The 22,501-nt window shown below is 45.8% G+C and overlaps 1 protein-coding gene across 1 annotated transcript in view; it reads right to left on the bottom strand.

Moving 5' to 3' along the window:
* LOC117249410 (thyrotropin-releasing hormone-degrading ectoenzyme-like) overlaps positions 1-22,501 on the bottom strand; it is a 282,617-nt gene that overhangs the window by 17,731 nt on the left and 242,385 nt on the right. The window contains exons 12-16 of the mRNA XM_033615055.2: positions 19,990-20,123; positions 19,821-19,876; positions 9,510-9,657; positions 9,239-9,342; positions 6,697-6,804 (exon numbers count right to left, since the gene is read on the bottom strand). Of these exons, the coding sequence (XP_033470946.1) occupies positions 6,697-6,804; positions 9,239-9,342; positions 9,510-9,657; positions 19,821-19,876; positions 19,990-20,123 (550 nt within the window). The remainder of the gene's footprint in view (positions 1-6,696; positions 6,805-9,238; positions 9,343-9,509; positions 9,658-19,820; positions 19,877-19,989; positions 20,124-22,501) is intronic.

Raw genomic sequence — 22,501 nt, 5'->3', positions numbered from 1 at the left:
AGAATTCACCATTTGTAGGCTGACGCAGGTAAGGTGAAACCAAAGTTCACAGGTGCAACATCTACATAAAAACCTTTATGCTATTCGTGGTTAGCGACATATGCTGAGGTTAGCACAACAAGCAGACTGGTGCGAGTCGGCGGAGCTGGATATAAAGGCCCAGACACCAAACTGATTTTGGAGAACTAGATGGCAATGAAAGTTGCACATGAACACACCACAAAGACTCCAACCAATGGCCAACCAGCACATTTGATCCTGTGTGAGAGGACATAACTCTCCACACCAGCAGATGGAAGTCGTCTGCAGTAGGCCTGGTGATATTACAGTGGACCAGAGTATTCAGAAATCCTGATGGTATGAATTTCAATACCGTCATAAAAGCAGGCGCCACCTTTTCTATTCAACTCATTGTATGTAGTGCACAGCACAGGCCACCAGAGGTCAGTCTACCATCTCTTCTGACGAACAGGCAGCGGAGACAAAAGGACACTGAGACACTAGCCCCTTTTAGGGTAGACATATTGGAGGAACCCTTTTAGTTTAAACAGACCGAGGCGGCCTTCTGCAACGGGAGGAGCTGCTGATGACTTGTGGGAGGAGTTGTTGAAGACTTGTGGGAGGAGCTGTTGAAGACTTGTGGGAGGAGCTGTTGAAGACTTGTGGGAGGAGCTGTTGATGACTTGTGGGAGGAGCTGTTGATGACGCCGCACGTGCGAGCCACTGGCGGTGGATAAACAGGAAACAGCTGATAGCAGGAATTAGCGAGCAGCTAGTAGCAAGAGGGAAACACAAACCTGACAGACACTGTAAAGATGAGCAACTGGGGAGACAAGGAATTGCGCGCCCTCCTTGTCCTCGCAAACGAAGAGGCCATTAACCGTCAGATGACGGGGACGGTGAAGAACGGGCCGACTTATGAGAGAATCGCCGAAGGACTGACCAGCCGCGGCTTCCCTCCCACGTCACTGTTTACGTCACACGCTGAGCTACACGTTTTGTTACTTGCTCACGCCCCCCATTGCCCCGAAAAAGGCACATTCTGTATAAACAAAAGTAGGTAGGCGGCATTTTGCTGCACTCCCCGATTTTGTTTTTATACTGCCAATGCTGAAAAAACACTGATTGGGCTTTCCTGCTAATCTGCACAACTCCTGTTTAAAAAGGGCTACAGAGTGGTAGAGGAATAACATCTGGGCCACGCTGGCTGCATGAGTGGCACGTGTATGTCGCATCTGGTGCACAGGTCTGCAAACAGCCGGCCAACGAGCGAGAGAAACCATGAGCAAAACTGGATGTTTTATACATTTAAATCTGTGAATTAAAGGTTTATTTCAACCAGACTGGACGTTTGGTCGGTGGAACAGTTGACTGACTAACTGGATGAGTAACAGGAGCATTAAGATGGTTTTCTGCTGAGTTTGAATTAAGTGCGACTTAACGAGGAAATTCAGCCAGTCTCAGATCTGTGACCAAGACAAACAAGAATTCAGCAGCTGTGCAGTTCGTTGTTCAGTTGTATTTCTCTGTTCTTCGAACCAAAACTAAAATGTAACAGTGGATATTTCTTCACTCTGGTGTGACCAAATGAAGCCGACTACAGGTGTGAAGGCAGCCTTGGAAATCAAAAGTGTTTCTAGTTGTTCTGAACACTTGAAGGCAAAGTTATTAACAGCCCATAATAGGCCGAGGAGAGACGTCTCTACTCGCAGTCGTTCATGGCGTTGAACTCAGGTGTTGATATGAAAAGGCAGCAAATAGTTCAAACCAAGCTTCCTTTCTCAGCGCTCAACAGCTGACAGTAACATCCTGAAGTGTTCATGATGTCAGAATTTTTAGCCTCAGAAAATCTTTGTTCTTTGGTGTGTTCGTCAGTTTTCTGACACTGAAGTGAATCCGAGCGATGTGGAGACACCATCATCATCATCATCATCATCATCATCATAGGAGAAACGTGCAGCAGAGAAGCCACAGTAAACCTGAGCCCAGGTAACGTACCAGCACAGAAACACTGCACACAAAGACACGGGGGGGGGGGGGGGGGGGGGGTTAATGGGGGCCCAGCGGTTCATTGTTGCCCTGGGACCCCCCGCCAGGTTAATCCATCAGTGGCTGCAGCTCCACCAAGATACATTTGAAACAGCTCTTTTTTTTGGATCCATTTAGACGGTTCATTTACAATAAAGCCCCAGTGGGACATGATTCATAATCCGGAGGGATGTGGGCTCTGCAGTAATTACACTCTTTGTCCTGGACTGGATTTTAGCCAGAGTCACATTACAGCAGGTGGTTTCCTGACACCCTGTTCATGCAGGAGACGCAGGTGTGACGCAGGTCTGCTGTTTGACTCATTTCAAAGCCTTTTCTCTTTCTGTCACTGTAACTGTAGTTTCATACACGTCGCTGCAGGAGCACAGAATTAATGTACTGAGAGTTACACAGGTGCTGCATTAACTTACCTTTCATGTTCTCTCCTTTTTTAATAACAGAGCAAAGTCAGACGAGCGCTCTCCTGCCAGAGATTTTAATTAGAAACCAAAGAGCAAAATACATGTCGGCATCGTGCGTTACTGCAAACCACAGATATGTTTCATTCACATGTTATTATGGAGCCAAGACGCCACTTTCTACGGCACTATACCGGCAAGAAATGCAGCGATATCTCATAGAAAAACTAAACCGCTTTTTGTGGCACTATGCTGACAGCAGACGCAGCACTTTCTCAGTAGAAAACAACCACTTTCTATGGCACTATCTTGACAAGAAATGCAGAGATATCTCGTAGAAAAAATAAAGTGCTTTTTGTGGCACTATCCCGGCAGGAAATGAAGCAGTGTCTCGGTAAAAACAACCGCAATTTGTGTGTAACCCGAACGCTATCCTGGCAGGAAACAAGCAACAGGTCACTAAAGAAACCACCCAGCTTTGGTGCCTAAACAGCTGCTCAGACACGACAGTGTCCTGGTAAAAACAGACAGGTTTGTTTGTTGGTCCTGAAGCATGGTCTGCAGCCTGGCAGGCGTCTTGCAGCTCATATACACTTAAGAAACGTATGAAACGTACATATGTGACTTATTCGTGTTATGCAGAAAAGTACAATGCCAAAAGTTTCCTCTGGGGACCGGGCTTTTAATTATTGTGGCACTCTGATAAAAAGCAGGTCTGTAATGAATGCTGGTGCACTGGGAGGAAATCCACATACATGTGATCCTCAGATTAAAATCACTGAATAGAGCATGGAAAAAAAAAAATCATCCCTGGAGAGATGAGTCCTTCATGAATGCAGATTTATTCGGCACCTTCCCAACTCTGAAAATGGAGTGTTTCCAAATTACTTCCCAAATTTGAAAAGGCCACACTCTTGTTGTCGTGAGGACAGAAAAATGGAGCTTTTCCAAAAAGTGCTGCCATATGGTCGTCATGTGAACCGCTCCCTCGCCGCCTGCTCTGCAAACAACAACTTAACTTTGAAAGCGAGAGGACTGGAAAAGACATTTGGTGTAAAGGGCAGCGAAATATTCGGCTGCAGACGCTGAACTATGAGAAAACAAGTTGTAAACAAGAATCTGACATTAAGTGAGGACGCGACCTGCTCCGTCTCTCAGAGTCCGCTCATAAATGTGGCGGGTGGAGTGTGAAACGCTGTTTAATTTAGCCTTTTTAATTTAAGCACCCCTCTTATCATCCGCTCCCTGCTGTCCTGTACAGAAACACCAGCATCTGTTTCTGTTTAATTTGCTGTTTGAAATCTAATTTTGCAGATCTCGTTAAGGACCCAGAGGGAGCGAACGAGCCAGGAGCACATGAAAGAGAAACAGTTAAAGGCAGACAGGACGAGACGGTGAAAAGAGAAGAATGAAAAGTAGAATGAAACAAATGGATGGATGTGAAGGTGGAGCTGCTGCAGTGCTTTTTGTTTTCACTTTTACCTTCAGACGTTAAAATTAAGAGCCCAACGTGAGCTGACTCTGGGTGTCAGAAATGTTTACTCTGCTGAGATACTTCAACTTTAAGAAAATGGAATAATACAATATATTCAGCAGAAAGTTTTTGCCTGAAGCAGCTCATATTTTTTCATTTCATTTGTGAAGCTTCAGGTGGTGGAGCTGCAGCGACCAGATTTATTCTGGACTTTAGTTTTACTCCAGTCAAGACAGTGTTTTACATTTATACACCGTTTAAACCTGCTGTCATCACACATCTGGGATCACAATGGACCCCTTTGTGTCTGTCTGTCTGTCCACACCTGGCATTAAAGTGTGTCTCCACGTGTGTCTCAAGTGACTGCGTGTTCCTGCTCTAGATGCAAATACACTCATGAATCATTTCCTTTATCATGAGACAATGTCTAGATAAAACAACCACTTCATGTCACACTATCCCTGCTGAAAGACAGGGACAGGTCTCTAAATGACACCCACATTTGGTGCCTGAAAAAAGCCGCTGAAAACGCAGCAATGTTTTGGTAAAACAAAAAGAAAACACTGCTTGTCACGAAAGCATTTAACCAAGAATTGCAGCAATTTCTCAGAAACAATCAGACGCTTTTTGTGTTACTATCCTGGTGAAAAAACAGCGATGAGTTGCAGCAGTTCGGTCCATAGAGACTTGGCTTTGGAACTGAAGTCCTCGTCTAGACCAACTGTGGAGCGTGGACTGGTAGCTGGAGAGGTACCGGTCCACCAGTGCCCTTGAGCAAGACATCAAACCCTTAAGTGTTCGGGGCACCCGACCAAGGCAGCCTCCTCATTCTGACATGTCGCTGTTTAATACATACACACGTCCTGTTTGTGCATGTGTGTATAATTCGGGACAACAGAGTGAAAATATTGAACATGCCCTCCAGGATTAATAAAGTATATCTTCTTCTTCTTCTACAAAACTCTCACATTTGGTGCCTTAAAGCTGCTGAAAGCACAGCCATGTTTTGTTAAACAAACAGTTGCTTTTCTTGGCACCATCCCAGCAGGAAATACAGCGAAGTCTCTGCAGAAAACAACAAAAGAAATACATTTCCATTATTGTAAGGCAAGTTGCAAGAAGCCTACTGCTGCAGAGTGTGAGCCCAGTGCCAGGGACAGCTCGTGTGGCTGCACACACACACACACACACACACACACACACACACAACTATCCAACCTAGTGGTCAAGTTTGCAGACGACACGACCATTGTGGGTCTTATTAGTAACAACAACGAGGCAGCGCACAGGGAGGAAGTCTGGACACTGTCAGCCTGCTGTAAGGAAAATGACCTCAACCTCAATGCAAAGAAAACCAAAGGAATAATCATAGATTTCAGGAAAAACAAAAACACACTTCATACTGAGCTGCACATTGATGGGGAGAAAGTGGAGTCCACACTTCTGAAGACCTCACATGGAGCCTTAACACCTCACACCTGATCAAGAAGGCCCAGAAGCGTCTCAGAAGCGCAACAGACTTCCTCAGAAGCTGCTCGTCAACTTTTACAGATGCACCATCGGAAGAGTACTAACTTATGGGTGCACAGCCTGGTACTCCAGCTGTACCGCAGCGGAGAGAAAAGACCTTCAGCAGGTGGTTAAAACAGCTCAGTGGATCGTCGGCTCTCCACTCCTGCAGCTGAGCAACATCTACTCAAGCTGCCTCCACAAGTGGGTCTCCAACATCCTTAAGGACCACGCTCACCCTGGACATTCCCTGTTCAGCAGCCTCCCTTCAGGCAGGCTGAGAACCATCCGAGCCAGAACCAACAGACTAAAAAACAGCTTCTTTCCAAGAGCTGTGGATTCTCTCCTCTGACATAAACATACACATACACTTAGCTGACGAACAGTACAAGTGCATTATCTATTTATTTATTACCTTAACCTATTTATGCTTTTTTTATGCTGATTGTTGGAGCTGCAAACGAAATTTCGTTGTGTTTTTTATATGCAATGACAATATCTATCTATCTATCTATCTATCTATCTAGCTGCTGCTGCTGTGTTAGCTGGGTGTCTGTGTCTGCGTGCAGCCAGACTAAGACTGACACTGTCATTAAGTAAATCTGGTTTCAGCACAAAGTAAGAATCTGTGTTTTTACAGCTGCGACCTCCAAACACACAGAAAAATTTTGGTTGTTTCTGGCATTATTTTTCATTCCTTCCCACCTGTGGTGACACAAGGGTTAAATAAAGACAGTCAGCTGCAGTGTGTGTGTGTCTACAGTGTGTGTGTGTTGGCGGACTGCAGTGGGATTAGGATCCTGCAGGTCCTGTGGGACTCAACACAAATCTCGTGGGAGCAGGTGGTTTTAACTTTGCTGCCTCTGAGAGCGGCTGTGGATTGATCACTGAACAATCTCACTGTGTGAGAGGTGGCGGGGCCCTTTGCATATCTGCGCCCAGGGGCCCGTTGTCTCTTAATCTGCCCGTGGCAGCAAGAGGTTAAAAGCTGTCTGACGTCTGGTGTGTCATATATGTGGAAACATGACGCAGGATGTGAGAAACATTTCCATGCGTGCAGGTGAGAGCTGCATGAAATACATATTAATTACATTAAAGTGCTGCCAACTGTGACTGACTGTCACATGCTGTACATGTGTAATCAGGCAGCGACGAAGCCTCTGGGCCACGAGTACAGAGCAGACACAGGAGCTGAGGGAGCGGGATTAATAAAACAGTCCACGCAGAGCCGTGTGTGTGTGTGTGTGTGTGTGTGTGTGTTGGTACCTGTTCTTGTTGCTGGAGATCCAGTCAGAGATGTAGGCGACGGCCTGACGGTGGCACTGCTTGTTCCCAAAGCTACACGCTAACATGATGAGCTCCCGCTGCAACTCCCTGAGGACAGAAAACATCACGTTAATAAAATTCTTTCGTCTGTCATCAGATAATTAAATTAAAGGAACATTGTGATATTTTACAAAAGCCTTCTCATGGACGGTGGATTTAAGTTTCATCTCTGGATCAGAAACAGTTCCAGGACTTATTTAGCGTAGCTTAGCACAGACTGGAAACAGGAAGAACTGTTGGTGTAGCTTAAGTTGGTTTATTTGTTGCCTGGTAACAGCTGACTGTGAGTAAGACGGCGATCAAGAGGAGCTAATCTGCCTTACCGGCCCAGATAGAATTTGTTTTGTTCCTGAAAATGCCCCTCGAAAGTTGTAGATTCAAATCAATGCCTCAGCTGGCTGAGATCGCTTCAAGTCAATTTATATATAGCTATATATACGTGTTAGTCAGAGTACCTCTGAGGACATTTCAGCCTCCATTTTGTTTGATATCTGGTGTCAGAAAAACGTTACACATTCCTGATCCGGTGTTAGCGTCGTTAGCTTGTTTTCTATATTACTTGAACGTCACTGTCACACTGAACTGGTTCAGCCTCTCAAACTGTTCGTGGTAAAAAGGAATGAATAGGATAATATTAATATTGAACAGCCAAAGAAATCACATTACGTGGAGGTTGTATCATATTCAAGGAGTAGACATTTACGCATCCATGTCTGTAGCCCTTTTTAAACAGGAGTTGTGCAAATTTGCAGGAAAGTCCAATCAGTGTTTTTTCAGCATTGGCAGTATAAAAACAAAATCGGGGAGTGCAGCAAAATGCCGCCTACCTACTTTTGTTTATACAGAATGTGCCTTTTTCGGGGCAATGGGGGGCGTGAGCAAGTAACAAAACGTGTAGCTCAGCGTGTGACGTAAACAGTGACGTGGGAGGGAAGCCGCGGCTGGTCAGTCCTTCGGTGATTCTCTCGTAAGTCGACCCGTCCTTCACCGTCCCCGTCATCTGATGGTTAATGGCCTCTTCGTTTGCGAGGACAAGGAGGGCGCACAATTCCTTGTCTCCCCAGTTGCTCATCTTTACAGTGTCTGTCAGGTTTGTGTTTCTCTCTTGCTACTAGCTGCTTGCTAATTCCTGCTATCAGCTGTTTCCTGTTTATCCACCGCCAGTGGCTCGCACGTGCGGCGTCATCAACAGCTCCTCCCACAAGTCATCAACAGCCCCTCCCGTTGCAGAAGGCCGCCTCGGTCTGTTTAAACTAAAAGGGTTCCACCAATATGTCTACCCTACGAGGAGGAAAATTGGGCACCTTGGATCAACTCGCCAATCCGGCTCTGTGTGTCTAAACGCTCGCAGCTTGCCGGCAAAACGGCCCAGAATCTGGCAGTGTAAAAGGAGCATTTTAGTGGAAAGGTTGAAGGTGTTTTATTATGGAGGTACAACTCCAGTGAAATGTGATCACATCAGCTCCTTTTTTACGTCGTCTTCCATCGCTGCTGCAGCTTTACAATCATCCATGTTCCCAGATGGTTCTGGTGATCCATGGTTTCTGGTTGTGGAATGATTTAACTGTCCACACATCCCAAACTCAACAAGACAGCTGCAGGGTCGCTCCTACAGTTCGGTGAATCAAAGGATCTCACAGTTCCTGATATCCTGTTGGAAACTGATGCAACATGGAGGTCGTCCAGTTTATTTCCAACGTCTGTACGCTGGCTATCAGGACGCTAGTTCAGCTGGTGTCCATCCTTCTCCATCTTTCTTAGGTGTTTACTGATGTACCACCAACACTTGCAAAATAAACATAGGAGCCTAAATGTAGCACACATTTAGTGAAGCTGACAGAGAGGCGGCTGGAACCGTTCACGCCACGTCATGTCAACATGGAGAGGCAGTGCTTCGTTTGTATGCACCACGAATGGTGATTTTAGTTTTGGCCGTCTTTGGTTTTATCTTTTCCTTTGGTGACATTTGAGTTTGTTTCATTCTCCTGAGACTGAAGACGGTTCTGTGTGCTGCTGCCTTTATTAATTAAAATATTCATTAATTTCTGACACTGCACTGCAACTATTGTTCTCGTATTTTACGCCTGTCTTACAATATTTCAACTCACTTTTATTTCCGACTTCCCGACTCTTTAATGGCATTTTTAATTGCATTTAATTGTCCTTTTATAATGTGTTTCTTCTGCACTTTGGCTCGATGCTTTTGATGTTTTATGTTTGAGCACTCTGAGCTGCCTTGCTGCTGAAATGTGCTGCAGAAACTGACTCGCTCATATTCAGTAAATATGGTAAAAGGTTTCCTGTGAGGACTGAACGTTGTGCTAATGTGGTGTTTTATGATTTGTTCTTCAACAGTGAGAGCAGGTGTGTTTGGAGACGCCCACACAGTCTGATCACTGCGACCTACAGCTCTGAGCTTTCTGTTGGGTGATTAAAATAAACCCCTCAGTGTTATTAATGTGTGTGTGTGTGTGTTGCATACTCAGTCTGGTAGGATGCCTGCAGCACGTTGCCCTCGCTGCCGGGGCCGTTTGTTGGCCAACCCATCTGATGGTACCGTGATGCAACCTGCTTCAGCACATAATCCTGATAACACACAGAAACACACACACCGATTTAAGAGTTAATCAACAGGCATCGGGGCGTCAGCGCTGCAGAGACACTGCGCTCAGCTGACACGGAGCTGTTACTGACGGACTGATTGATTGACTGAAGGACTGATGGAGACAGTAATTGATCGATGGGGTGTTTACACTGAACAGGCTGTACTCATCCGTGCGGTCCAGCAGTTTGTCCAGCTGGTAGAGCGCTCGGCTGGCGGAGTGCCATGGCAGGAAGGACGACTCCTCCGGGAGGTAGCCAATCAGCTGCAAGGGGATGCCCTGTGGGAGGTACCCGGCCCTGAGAGAGAGACAGAGAGAAGACGTTTAACACCAAGCTGTCACTTCACAAACAGCTTCATCTTGGCCCAGTCATACCAGCTCACACCACAATGTTCTCTTCTTCTGTGGTGTTTTTTCTGTTGACTGGTGAAAGTGAAGCTGGAGACAAGAGACATGGTGAGAGTAAGGATGAACCTGGCTGGAATCAAGTATCAGTTTCATGGTCTGGGACAGGACTTACACGCCGACGTCCTCATTTGGAGCTCCGCCTGGATCTTTTCATGGTAAAAACACTGTAGAATGGTCATACTTTGAGCAGTCTTCTTCAAATTTGAAACAAGTGTTCATTGATAGTGTGCCTACAGCCCCACAGTGTCATTTACCTGCTCAGATGAAGCCACAGACAGTTATTCACCCTGAAACACATTTTTTATTTTAATTTAGGCAAAATCTTCAACTTTTTACTGACTTCAGAGGCCCATTACTCTGTCTCTGTATCACCTAGAGTGTTTCTGACACTTTCACAAGAAACTTCAGGGAGTTTTCTTTCTGGCAAGACCTCATGCATGCATGTAGTCAGAGTGGTTCAGAAGCTACAGTCATTTTAATTTGGGTATGTCATTTTAGGCGTTTTTGCTACAAAATGGGGGTGGAGTACAAGAGGTTAAACTAAACACAGACTGAGGAGTAAAAACTTTGAGGTCGCTCTTTATTGTAGCGACTGAAACACACTCGTTAGTCTCTGCTGTCTTCAGGTCGGTCGATTCAGCGTGATGACAGTCACAATCCCCCAGCTGCAGAGTGAGGGAACATTTTGTTCAATGGAAACTTTGGTATTAAACTATTTTCATTACAAAATAAGAGCACTGAACAAACACGTTCCTAAAAGGCAACAGGTCACAGCAGGGTGTAAAACTGAGCCTCACCTGGGCCTCACCTGGGCCTCACCTGGGCCACACCTGGGCCTCACCTGGGCCACGCCTGGGCCACGCCTGGGCCTCGCCTGGGCCTCACCTGGGCCTCACCTGGGCCTCACCTGGGCCACACCTGGGCCTCGCCTGGGCCACGCCTGGGCCACGCCTGGGCCTCGCCTGGGCCTCGCCTGGGCCACGCCTGGGCCACGCCTGGGCCTCGCCTGGGCCTCACCTGGGCCACACCTGGGCCTCACCTGGGCCACGCCTGGGCCACGCCTGGGCCTCGCCTGGGCCTCACCTGGGCCTCATCTGGGCCTCACCTGGGCCACGCCTGGGCCTCACCTGGGCCTCACCTGGGCCTCACCTGGGCCACGCCTGGGCCTCACCTGGGCCACGCCTGGGCCACGCCTGGGCCTCGCCTGGGCCTCACCTGGGCCTCACCTGGGCCACGCCTGGGCCTCACCTGGGCCTCACCTGGGCCTCACCTGGGCCACGCCTGGGCCTCACCTGGGCCTCACCTGGGCCACGCCTGGGCCTCACCTGGGCCTCACCTGGGCCTCACCTGGGCCACGCCTGGGCCTCACCTGGGCCTCACCTGGGCCAATATGCTCATCGCCTTCCATCAGACTTCCACTTTCCTCATGGCAGCTGCTGTTGGTTTGCTTTGTCTACAGACATTTCTTCACTCCCATACACACAGACATGACTGATGATTGACTTTCACCTTCATTTGGTTATTTATCATTATTTTGTAAATAAATAAGCTTTTAACTTTTTGTAAACTTGTCTCACATCCTTGTTGCAGCCTGAGAGCTGGGTTGTAACAACGCCCTGATGCATCAAGCCGAGGGTCGTCCGTTGGTCAAAGTTGTGCCATCAGTGAGCATCTAGTTGTGTCCCACACAGTTGGCCCCCATCAGGCCCAGTCGGCTTCTTTGAGACCGATTCAGCATGTTGAATTGGCGTTGGCATAGCATAGTCTGTTGGTGAGTGACCTCCCTCTGACTGTCAGCTGCAGTCTTTGTGGTGTGTTCATGTGCAACTTTTTGGCCGAGACACGGCAACATCAGGTAAACCAGCAGAGGGCCGCCATCGCCGCTAGTTCTCTGAAGTCAGTTTGGTGGGTCTTAACAATGACTGCATTTATTTACAACAGTGGTACCAGGAAACAGAACCAACACCACCCAGCTGGCACCAGACATCGACATGATGTCAGAAGGACGTTGGACTCTTGCATAGGACAGACACTCAAGTGACCACCTGTGGGTCCAAAACCATCGACATCACTGAATATGTTTGATCAGAACAGCTCGCCAAAAACATTAAACTGAGATGAACAGATAAAAGAAGAAGAATTTTTGGACCAACTTGTTCTGCACTGAAATATTTTATAACTCTTTCTGGACTCTGAACTGACACACGCAGGTGCACTCTGGGACATTAATTCAATTTGAAGTGTGATCCTGATGTACGTCTGATCTCTAACCCTCAGACTGAGTGTGTGTGTGTGTGTGTGTGTGTGTGTGTTAATAAACTACAGTGCGAACACATTAAGAAAAACTTGGCCTCTAAATGCCACCGCAGCTATTTAGCTGCTCGGGTTACATCCACCTCCTCATGAATATTAACCTGCGTCCTTTGTGCTTTCATTAACATTCATGATGTTTGGATGGAGGGGGAGGGGGTCCTGCGTCGACCTTCAGCCCCACCCACAGCTCATGAATAGTAATGAGACAGGCAGTCGAGGACAGAGAGTGAACTCAGCGAGGTGATGCTACTTTTATTGGTTTTATTCGGATTATTGGTGTTGGAGTGACCGCGGAGACATTTATGATTTCACAGCGACCGAGAGCGAGCGCTGACCTTTACCCAAGAGCTGTCAATCAAAGTGAGCGGCAGACGCACAGAGGAGATGATCTCATGTTCTTCTACCAAAAGTGTTTTACGGACTGTATTATTAATTTACAGACAGACAGACAGGCTGAGAGAGAGACAGCCCTCCACTGAGAGTTAATCTGTTTGAGATAAGACTCTCTAAGTCTTTGAGCAGCCAGCGAAACTCTAAACTCCAGACCGTCATATTTCCATAATCTGCCTCATATCCAACCTCCGCACGCTCATCTCCATTCCCATCATGCACCTGGCCTCTGAGACCATTATCATAATCCATCCAGTTTGCAGCAAACTTCCTGTTTAGCCCACGAGTGATGATATAAAACACGGAGGCAGCCGGAGGCAGCCGGAGGCAGCCGGAGGCACGGCCATGGCAACAGCATCCAGCATCATTTATCTGTTTATTCGTCCATCACTTTTTTTCCCATTTTTCAACTTGCAGACGCACACTGTCACGCCACGCTTAGCGCATGTGATCTGTCGTCAAGGCAACAGCTTCTTATTCTCTGTGAAGGTCTTTTTATTTTCTGCCTTGTTGTTTCTCTGTGTCTCTGTTCTTGCAAATGTTCTCCTTCATTTTCCAAAAAATGTGAAGAGACAAAACCAAGAAGCATCGTGGTGGAGCGGTGATCTGTGATGCAGAACAAGAACAATGTTCCCTTCTGTTTTCAATCTCTCTGTATCGTCTACTATTAAAAAAGGCGTTTAAATATTCTCTTACAAGAATCTTGTGGATGAAACCCACGCTGACACAGGGAGAACATGTCAGAGCACCTGGAGGAAACCCACGCTGACACGGGGAGAACATGTCAGAGCACCTGGAGGAAACCCACGCTGACACGGGGAGAACATGTCAGAGCACCTGAAGGAAACCCACGCTGACACAGGGAGAACATGTCAGAGCACCTGGAGGAAACCCACGCTGACACAGGGAGAACATGTCAGAGCACCTGAAGGAAACCCACGCTGACACAGGGAGAACATGTCAGAGCACCTGGAGGAAACCCACGCTGACACAGGGAGAACATGTCAGAGCACCTGGAGGAAACCCACACTGACACAGGGAGAACATGTCAGAGCACCTGGAGGAAACCCACGCTGACACGGGGAGAACATGTCAGAGCACCTGGAGGAAACCCACGCTGACACGGGGAGAACATGTCAGAGCACCTGAAGGAAACCCACGCTGACACAGGGAGAACATGTCAGAGCACCTGAAGGAAACCCACGCTGACACAGGGAGAACATGTCAGAGCACCTGGAGGAAACCCACGCTGACACGGGGAGAACATGTCAGAGCACCTGGAGAAAACCCACGCTGACACGGGGAGAACATGTCGGAGCACCTGGAGGAAACCCACACTGACACAGGGAGAACATGTCAGAGCACCTGAAGGAAACCCACACTGACACAGGGAGAACATGTCAGAGCACCTGGAGGAAACCCACACTGACACAGGGAGAACATGTCAGAGCACCTGGAGGAAACCCACGCTGACACAGGGAGAACATGTCAGAGCACCTGGAGAAAACCCACACTGACACGGGGAGAACATGTCAGAGCACCTGGAGGAAACCCACGCTGACACGGGGAGAACATGTCAGAGCACCTGGAGAAAACCCACGCTGACACAGGGAGAACATGTCAGAGCATCTGGAGGAAACCCACACTGACACAGGGAGAACATGTCGGAGCACCTGGAGGAAACCCACGCTGACACAGGGAGAACATGTCAGAGCACCTGGAGGAAACCCATGCTGACACAGGGAGAACATGTCAGAGCACCTGGAGGAAACCCACACTGACACAGGGAGAACATGTGGGAGCACCTGGAGGAAACCCACGCTGACACGGGGAGAACATGTCAAGCACAGAAGGGCTCCAGCCGACCGGTGGATTCAAACCCGGAAGCCTTTTACTGTGAGGTGACGTCCTAACCGCTGCGCCACCATTTTCACTTCAAACTGTTTTCCTGAACGTTCCTTAGCTTTTCTCAATTCTTTTTTCAAAAACATTGAGCAAATGTAATTAACAAGGGATCTGAAAATGAGGAGGGGGGGGAAATGCTTTGAAAACTAATTTATGTACTTTGGGTTTGCGTCAGTGGGACATGTACATGCTGCTCCCCAGAGGTTAAACCCTTTTGATTTTAATGACTCCATCATGTTTCCGCAGCAGCAGCACCCTCAGGACGAACGTCACACTCTCAGTCCCGTCCCTGGTCGGCCTCTAGGGGCCGTCCTTCTGTTCACACAGAGCCAGGAAAGTGACGAGATTATAGATATTTAATTTTCCCTCTCATTTACAGTCTGCCTGTGTGTGTGTGTGTTGTCGTCTTAACGAGCTCATTAACTCGTTAACATCGTTAAGGGCCAGTTAATTGTTTGTCCATTAGCCATTAGCAAGGCTCAGTGGAGAGCTAACGAGGGACTGCTGCGATCACACACACATACGCACGCACACACACAGAGAAAGAAGAGAGGCGACATCCATCACCGTTTAAGCGCACACTCACAGAGACACAGCCATTTATTACTGCTAAACTGCTGCTAAACTAGCTCCACACACACACACACACACACACACACACACACACACAGTCCTGCCACCACCAATCAGCATTTAGCGCTGTGTGGTTTGCTTCACGTCTCAGCCAATCAAACTAAGCAGAGGAGGAATCAGCATTCCTGAAGTTAACTCAGAGATTAAAGATCATCAAACTGTCGTCAACTCAATGATCAGAAATCTGAAATGTGAAAAAAGCTGAAATAAAGAACGTGTAATTTGTCACCAGCAGCTTTTCTGCTTCTGACCTTTGTGCTGAGCTCGACACATTCAGGACGTCTCAGGAACTCACCTCAACCTTCTCATGTGACTCTGGGTAAGAACACGAGATCATTAGGACGTAATAAGTTTGTCTTGGATCAGTTGATCTCAGCTGGGGTCACATTTTTGTACTTTGTGCCTTAAGTTGTACCAGCAGCATCAGCGCTGTACTGACCAAAGTCATTCCTGTCATTTCAGAAGATTGAAACACTTGCTAACAAGAAGTCAGACAAGTCAACAAATGCACTACCAAAGTACACCTGCCAAATGTATCACTGCACAGACGGAAGCATTCATCTACTGCTAGCTCACCTAGCACCACTGAGGAGGACGCCATTAATGTTTACATGTCACACTGTCACAAGTACGAGCATCTCATCGATGAGTAGATGCACACTTCCCTCTGCACGGTGATACGGTTGGCAGGTGTACTTTGGTAAAAAAGAATAAAGTTCTGACAACATGGTCTGTGGATCGTCTTGAATTACCAGGTCATAATTTCTGGAACACATTGCTGTAGTGCTTTTATTTTGAAAGAGACTGTATCAAACTGTACATTTCCTGTGAAAACAGAAGTGTATTTTGAAAACAGACAATGCATGTAACAGGCTGAAGTTGACATGGCGTCCCAGAACGTCAACAACCAACACACCCAGGGTACCTTGGATGTCATATGTGGACGTGGAAAGTCCATGACCAAACGTGGACATGTGACGAGGCAACACATCCTCCCTGTGACCTCGTCACATGTCCACGTTTGGTCGTAGACTAAGATAATGGCTGAATTTTCATTTTTGGGTGCACTATGCCTTTAAACTATAATGGCAAGGGGCCGCGCATCACGTTTCTGACGCCACAAGTCACTGCCAAGTGCTGAATTTAGAAAACTTTGGAGTGAGACCGTGCTCGACAAGATCGGAGTGAGAATGTGTTGTGTGTCACAGAATGGATAGACATGTTACGTAGACATGTTGTTTCAAGACGTGGACATGAGGTCTATGTCTTGAACGTTTGCACCGTCAACCGGCATCAGTTTCTAAAAGGTCCACACAGACACTGGGAAGTCAAAAAGTCAAAAACTCCTGTAATGAAAAGAATCACGATGCCGCTGACAAACAGCAGACCTTGGCATCATGTCTTTCCTCAGTGGACTGTGACCGGCGGGCGGCAGTGTTGTTCCTCAGTGCAGCAGCCGGCAAGTGAAAGACAGAGATTTGCTGTGATGCGCTAATCTTGCTCTGATAAACACTAAATTCATCACAGTAGGTGCCATTGTAAAACTGACTGGGGGGGCTTTAAGTACAGGACTTGAGTAAATGTACTCAGTTACTTTCCACTGCTGGATAGATCCAATGAAAACAGTTAAAATGAGGTCTCCCTTTGAAATGAAACTCTCTGAACTACTCTGAAGAAAAACCTCATCATAAAACAAAACCTCTTGGTTGTTCAGTGTTGCCATGGTGACAGATGCAGGCTGAAGTAAGAGCGTCTCCTGCTGTCAGTTTGAATATTAAATGGATCTGTACTTTCTTTTCCTGTACAGATGGAAACCCCCTGCTGAGCTCCTAACTCGCACACACACACACACACACACACACACACACACACTGGAGCAGAGGTCGACATCTCAGTCGTCTCTAGCTGCTGCTCATTCAACATGACAGAGGACAGATGGCAGAGAGACACAGATACAGAAGAAGGAAAGAGAGACGGGGGAGCCTGAGTTATAGGGCTGGTGTCAGAGTAGATTTTGGTTACAGCGCTGAAAAAGCTTCAGGCTGAAAACATCACGATGAGAAACGGCACCCTCCTCTACCTGTGCGTGGCTGCAGCCTCACTGATCGCTCATTCATCACCGAGCCTCCGTCTGGCTCAGGTTGGTTTTGGATTCCTTTTTGTAAGCGCTCTTTTCTGAATGCAGCAACATGGATTGGTCATCTCACAGAGCCAGATGTGATCCTGTCACTGTGGGATGACATCTGTACCAACTACAGCTCTGACAACGCACAGAGGACACTCTGCTATCTGTCACCGTGGGCTCATTCCAATATTCCTGACCAGCACAACTCCGTCATCGCGGCCTCCTATTAGGCTTGTGTGCATGCTGAAGAAGTGCTGGAGGTGTGAATGCAACAACATATTTTGTGTCTGCAAGTTCCCAAACTGCACAATTAAAATGACACTCAGCCCTTTTTGACAGAACAGCTCCAGGAGCTGCAGAACCAGAGGAGCTCAACACTGTGTTCAGCCTCACTGACTAATACTGTGAGAACTTTTCAGATTAGGCAAAACGGATTAGAAGATGATGATGTTTGAAGTGCAGTTTGTCAGTGCTGATCTCAGTGCTGCCCTCTGTGGTCACAGAGCAGAGAACTTTAACCAAAGTTGATGACGATCGACACAAAGATTCAATTTATGATTCATTAAAATCACTTTCAATCTGTTTCAATTTTTAGAGGACGTCAGTGAGGAGGACTAACAGGTGGGTTTGTCAAGTGTTCATCTGGTTAAAGCTGATTGTCAGTTGGAAAAATCCCCTGGTTACCATGGTAACAGGAAGCCTTTTAACACCACACTAAAGAGTGTTTGAGCTCAGCCCAGTCGGCAGAAGAAACGTTGGCACTGTACGTTTCTGCAAACCACGTCACATTTCTACGATTGATACGTAACTCAACACTGTTTCCAGAGAGGTGTAGTGTCTGAGCTGAGCTGTCATCAGGGGGTGTGTTAGATGGGGGACGGCGTGCCACCTAGGCGAGACAGCTGCCAAGCTGCAGACCACTGTTCAACACCAACAAATAGTACAGGGTAGTACATGACCCTTTCCTCACCATAACCAAAACGTTTTTGTGCCTAAACCTAACAACACATTAACTAAAGTGTCGTTGAAACATATAGAAATGTAAAGTTTTAACGTATTACATCACTGGTTCTCAACCCAGGGGTCCTGAACCTCCTATCAGGGGTAGACGAAGCTTTACGGGGGGGTCGTGAGAACTTTATTTTAATTCGTGTTACAAAACATTTTAAAAATACATACAGTAGACCTTCATGGGGCTGTAGACATGCCGTGTTGTTGTTTTCAATGCAACGCCAAAGCGGCGCACACGTGTTCCCAAGCGCCTGTTTTTCAGGGTGCAACGGCTGTGCACTGAGATAAACTGAGCTCAACTTTTGGAATGCAGCAGCGCGCACCGCATTTACATTTGTCCCACAGACTACACACCTACACACTTATAAACAGCTCTGCACTCAGATACAGTGCTGGTTATGAAAGAACAGAAAAACTGAAAAGGTACAAGAGGAGAACCCTGCACCTGACCTCGCATTTTCTAGGCAGATAAAGATGTGGCATGTGTACCGCCCCTATCTCAGCCTTTCATTCATTTCTGCAAGGAAAACTAAATGAATTGTTAATTTCAAATCTTATTCCATTATTCAAGATATAAACTTTAAAAAAATCTCACAGGATAAGGACACAGTGAAGAAAAAAACACGAGTTGTATTCACAGAGAATCTTCACTCTGCGATAAACAACTCATCCTGCTTTAAAATTATGAAACAACCAAAGAGCTAATAGAACAATGGCCGAACGCCTGGGAGAATAAAACACTGAATTTGTCACAAAAAAAGAAGCCTATTAAGAATGTATGATTGTTAAAATGAAGGAAAAAAGAAAAATACAATACAGACAGACAATTGTGTAAAACGTTAGTAAAAATATCAGAAAACTCTTTAATTTAATTTTCACAGGAAATACTTCAATTCATCCAAATAGACGGTTTTAAATTAACTTTCTGCACTTTTTGCATCTACCATTTGGATTAATTGCACAGTTTATGAGTTGTTCTGCACTTTTGTTGTTATGCTTTGAATAAATATGAAATGTCATCTGTCACTAACTCAGGGGTTGACGTACAAATGTATCTGTGCTTTGCTGTAACGTACAATGCCAACATCTTGTCTGGTGACTGGGTTGACCTTATATGTGAAAATAAACTTGTGTATGTAAATCAAAAGGTCTGAACTCAAATACAGTTTGTAAACCTCTGTTTGCACAGCTGAGTGTCAAACATGCAGCAGCAACACCTCCTCCTTTCTGCTGGCTAAACACACGATGACAGCTCTGAAATATATCTGTCCATTTACAACATTCAGCTCATCAAAACAGACGTATCTGAGGGCGGCAGACACACCAGCGGTCCTGTTCGACAAAGACTCACTCCTTATTGTAAAGCAATTAAACACAAACAGAAACAGACAGAAACAATGGATCAGGCCGGCTGCTCTCTCCCTCTGTGTGTCCAGATGTCTTACAGGCTGAGTGACAGATGAGCCTCTCGCAGACAGAGCACGGGAAACAGAGATCATTCGTCCAACACTTTCTTCTGTTATAATGAACTGTCCCTGACACTCTGTGTGTGTGTGTGTGTGTGTGTGTGTGTGTGTGTGTGTGTGTGTGTGTGTGTGAGGCCAACACTCAGTCTGTGAACAGGAGACTGCAAACCAGACTGACACAAGATTTTTCATGGCTAAAAGGTGACTCACCTGGCCAGGTTGAAGGCATCATCAATTAGTCCTGCCCTGTTTCCTACTGAGATGATCTGACAAAGACACAGAGACAGGCAAATTGTGAGACAGACAGAGAGACAGGATTAAAGACAAGAGAGACAGCTTTTCAAACAGCCAGAGAGAGAGAGATTACAAACAGGCATACCTGAGCGTTGTTGTGCAGCTGCTGAATCAGCAGTTTCCAGTTCTGGAGGTCATAGTTCACACGGAAGTAGCCTGTCTGATTGATGTTGCCTAGCAACCATGTGTTGTCGTCCATCTGACCAATCCTGTGAGTTTCTGTGACACAATATAAAACACTAGCCATTAGTCAGTTCATTAGAGAATCAGTGATTCAACCACAAAGCCAGGATATTCACTGAAAGTCCTCCGATATGCAGATGATACCACGCTGTTCTGTCGAATTCCTCGCATTATTTTGAAGTTGCATGAAATCATGTCATATCTTTCTTTGTGTGATGCATATTTCTTTTTAAACTGGAAGTTGAGGCAAACAGTGTTACAAGTCTCCAATTTGTAAATAATGTTAATGTCAACATTCAAGTTGGAATTACGACTGAGTGACTCAGGATTCTATGAAAGCTGATCCATATGTCCGACTTGGGGCTAAATAATATGGACGTTCTTAAAAATATCAAATAAATAGGGATGTCTTGAAAGTCTGTCACCCTAAATTGAATCCATGCTTAAGATAATTAAAACCAAACTTAATCGACAGTGTGCTCAAAAAGGTGTTTTCGGACTAAACAGTTTTGGTGAGCCCCCCAAGTTACATACCTTGAAGGGTTTTTTTTTTCCTGTTTGCATTTACACCACTTATAGGGACATTGAAGTGATGTACTGTAAGAATGACTTGGTCAACGATTTGTAGAGCAACATCATTTTTGCTTTGATGAGTCAAAATTGCGTTACAATGTCCAACGTCACATATTTGCACAGTAAAGTCTGGACTTTTATTTTCTTTTCATTATGAGCTGTTTGTGTTTTTCCCCAACTGTTTACCCGGCGCTTAAATATGGCGGTTGCCAGTGCTGCATTAAATCATGTGTTTGAGTGATCAACATACACTTACGTCACTAATGGTCCCACTTGTGCTAGCAGAGAATCTACTCTGAAATAGAAGCTAAAAAAGTTTAAATAGTAGTTTTAAGAACTATGACCGGTCCTGATTCTTACAGTGCAGACACAACAAAAACGGGGTTTTTTAGAACTATGAAAAAGTCTCTATGGTCCAAAAACACCTGCTGTAACTACAAAATATTGTTAATCTTAATACAACCAATGTTGCAGTCATACAGCCATCTTGAGTTGTTCAATAATGTACATGGTTTTCAAGTTGATAACATGGAATCTGTGGAGCCCAAACTACAAAACATTTATATTACATTCTAAAGATAAACACATGTAGATGACCAACATTTATTCTGACTTAAACAGGAGTTACATTTTAAAAATAGAAAGCAACAGAAAATGAAAAAGCTACAACAATTAAAAGTAACTGCAGGATCCACACCATCTTTACACCTCGTGTGCTTAAAGCTATTTTTTGTTGTTTCTTGTGGCATCGCAGTCTGTGAGGTTTAAAATTAGGCTGTACACTTTAGTAGAACAGCTTGCAGGATCTCTCAGACTTTGTATAACAGCCAGGTGAGGAAAACAAGGAAAATAGCTGCTGACCCAAGTCTGGCCCACTTCCTCAGCTCCCTTCCCTCCAGTTGAAATTAAACTTCAAGTCTTGAACTTTGAGACTGCCTCCCTTCACAATGCATCCTGCAAGTAGGTAAAGATGTGCCAGAACCCACATTCTGTCAACAGCTGTTCACAAACACAACCAGAGGGAGCTTTAGTCCTCAAAAAAACAGAAACATATTTATCTTTATTCTCTGAAAACTGAAGCAGAATCATTTTTAATCCCAATAAACTGAAGCAGGACCAGACTTATTTGTCAAAAACAGGACGTGAGAGTTTATTCTTTAAACAGATGCAGTATGAACTTTATTCTCCAAAAACAAGAGACAGCTTTATTTCCCCGAAACAGACCAAACAGAGTTCTCTTCTCCTAAAACAAAACCAGAATTAGCTTCATTCTCCAACTAGAATTACTGCCTCAAGGTTGGATGCCTTCACCAACCAGTCAAGTCAAGAGGTCACACTGACCATGACCTTTGTCTCACAACTACTAGTCAGTTCATCGCTAAAGTCCAAGCAGACGTTTGTGCCAAATTTGAGGAAATTGCTCCAAGACTTTCTCGAGACATCACGTCTGTGACAATGGGACGGACAGACGAACACATACTGCCTCTGGCCACAGCTATCTCTGGCACTGAGGCATAAAAACAGAAGCATAATTAGTTTTATCCTTAAAAATCCAAGGCAAAACAAGCTGTATGCCCCAAAAAAAGATCCAATGAGAGTTTTATTCTCCAAAAAACAGAAGCAGAATTATCTTTATTCTCTCAAAACAAAGCAGAACTGGCTGAGTTTCCCCACAAACAGACCCAGAGAGAGTTTTCCCTCCATACAAGGAAAAAAAAGGGTTTTATTCCCCACAAAAAAAAAGAGGGAGCTTTATTCTATTAGTCTGAGCTTTATTCCCCATAAACAAAAGCAGCATGAGGTTTATTCCCTCTGCTGACAGACCTCTGAACACTGGAAAT

This window comes from Epinephelus lanceolatus, chromosome 23, assembly GCF_041903045.1.
Source record: "Epinephelus lanceolatus isolate andai-2023 chromosome 23, ASM4190304v1, whole genome shotgun sequence".
Taxonomy (NCBI): Eukaryota; Metazoa; Chordata; class Actinopteri; order Perciformes; family Serranidae; genus Epinephelus; species Epinephelus lanceolatus.
This window is presented reverse-complemented; position numbering and strand designations above follow the sequence as displayed.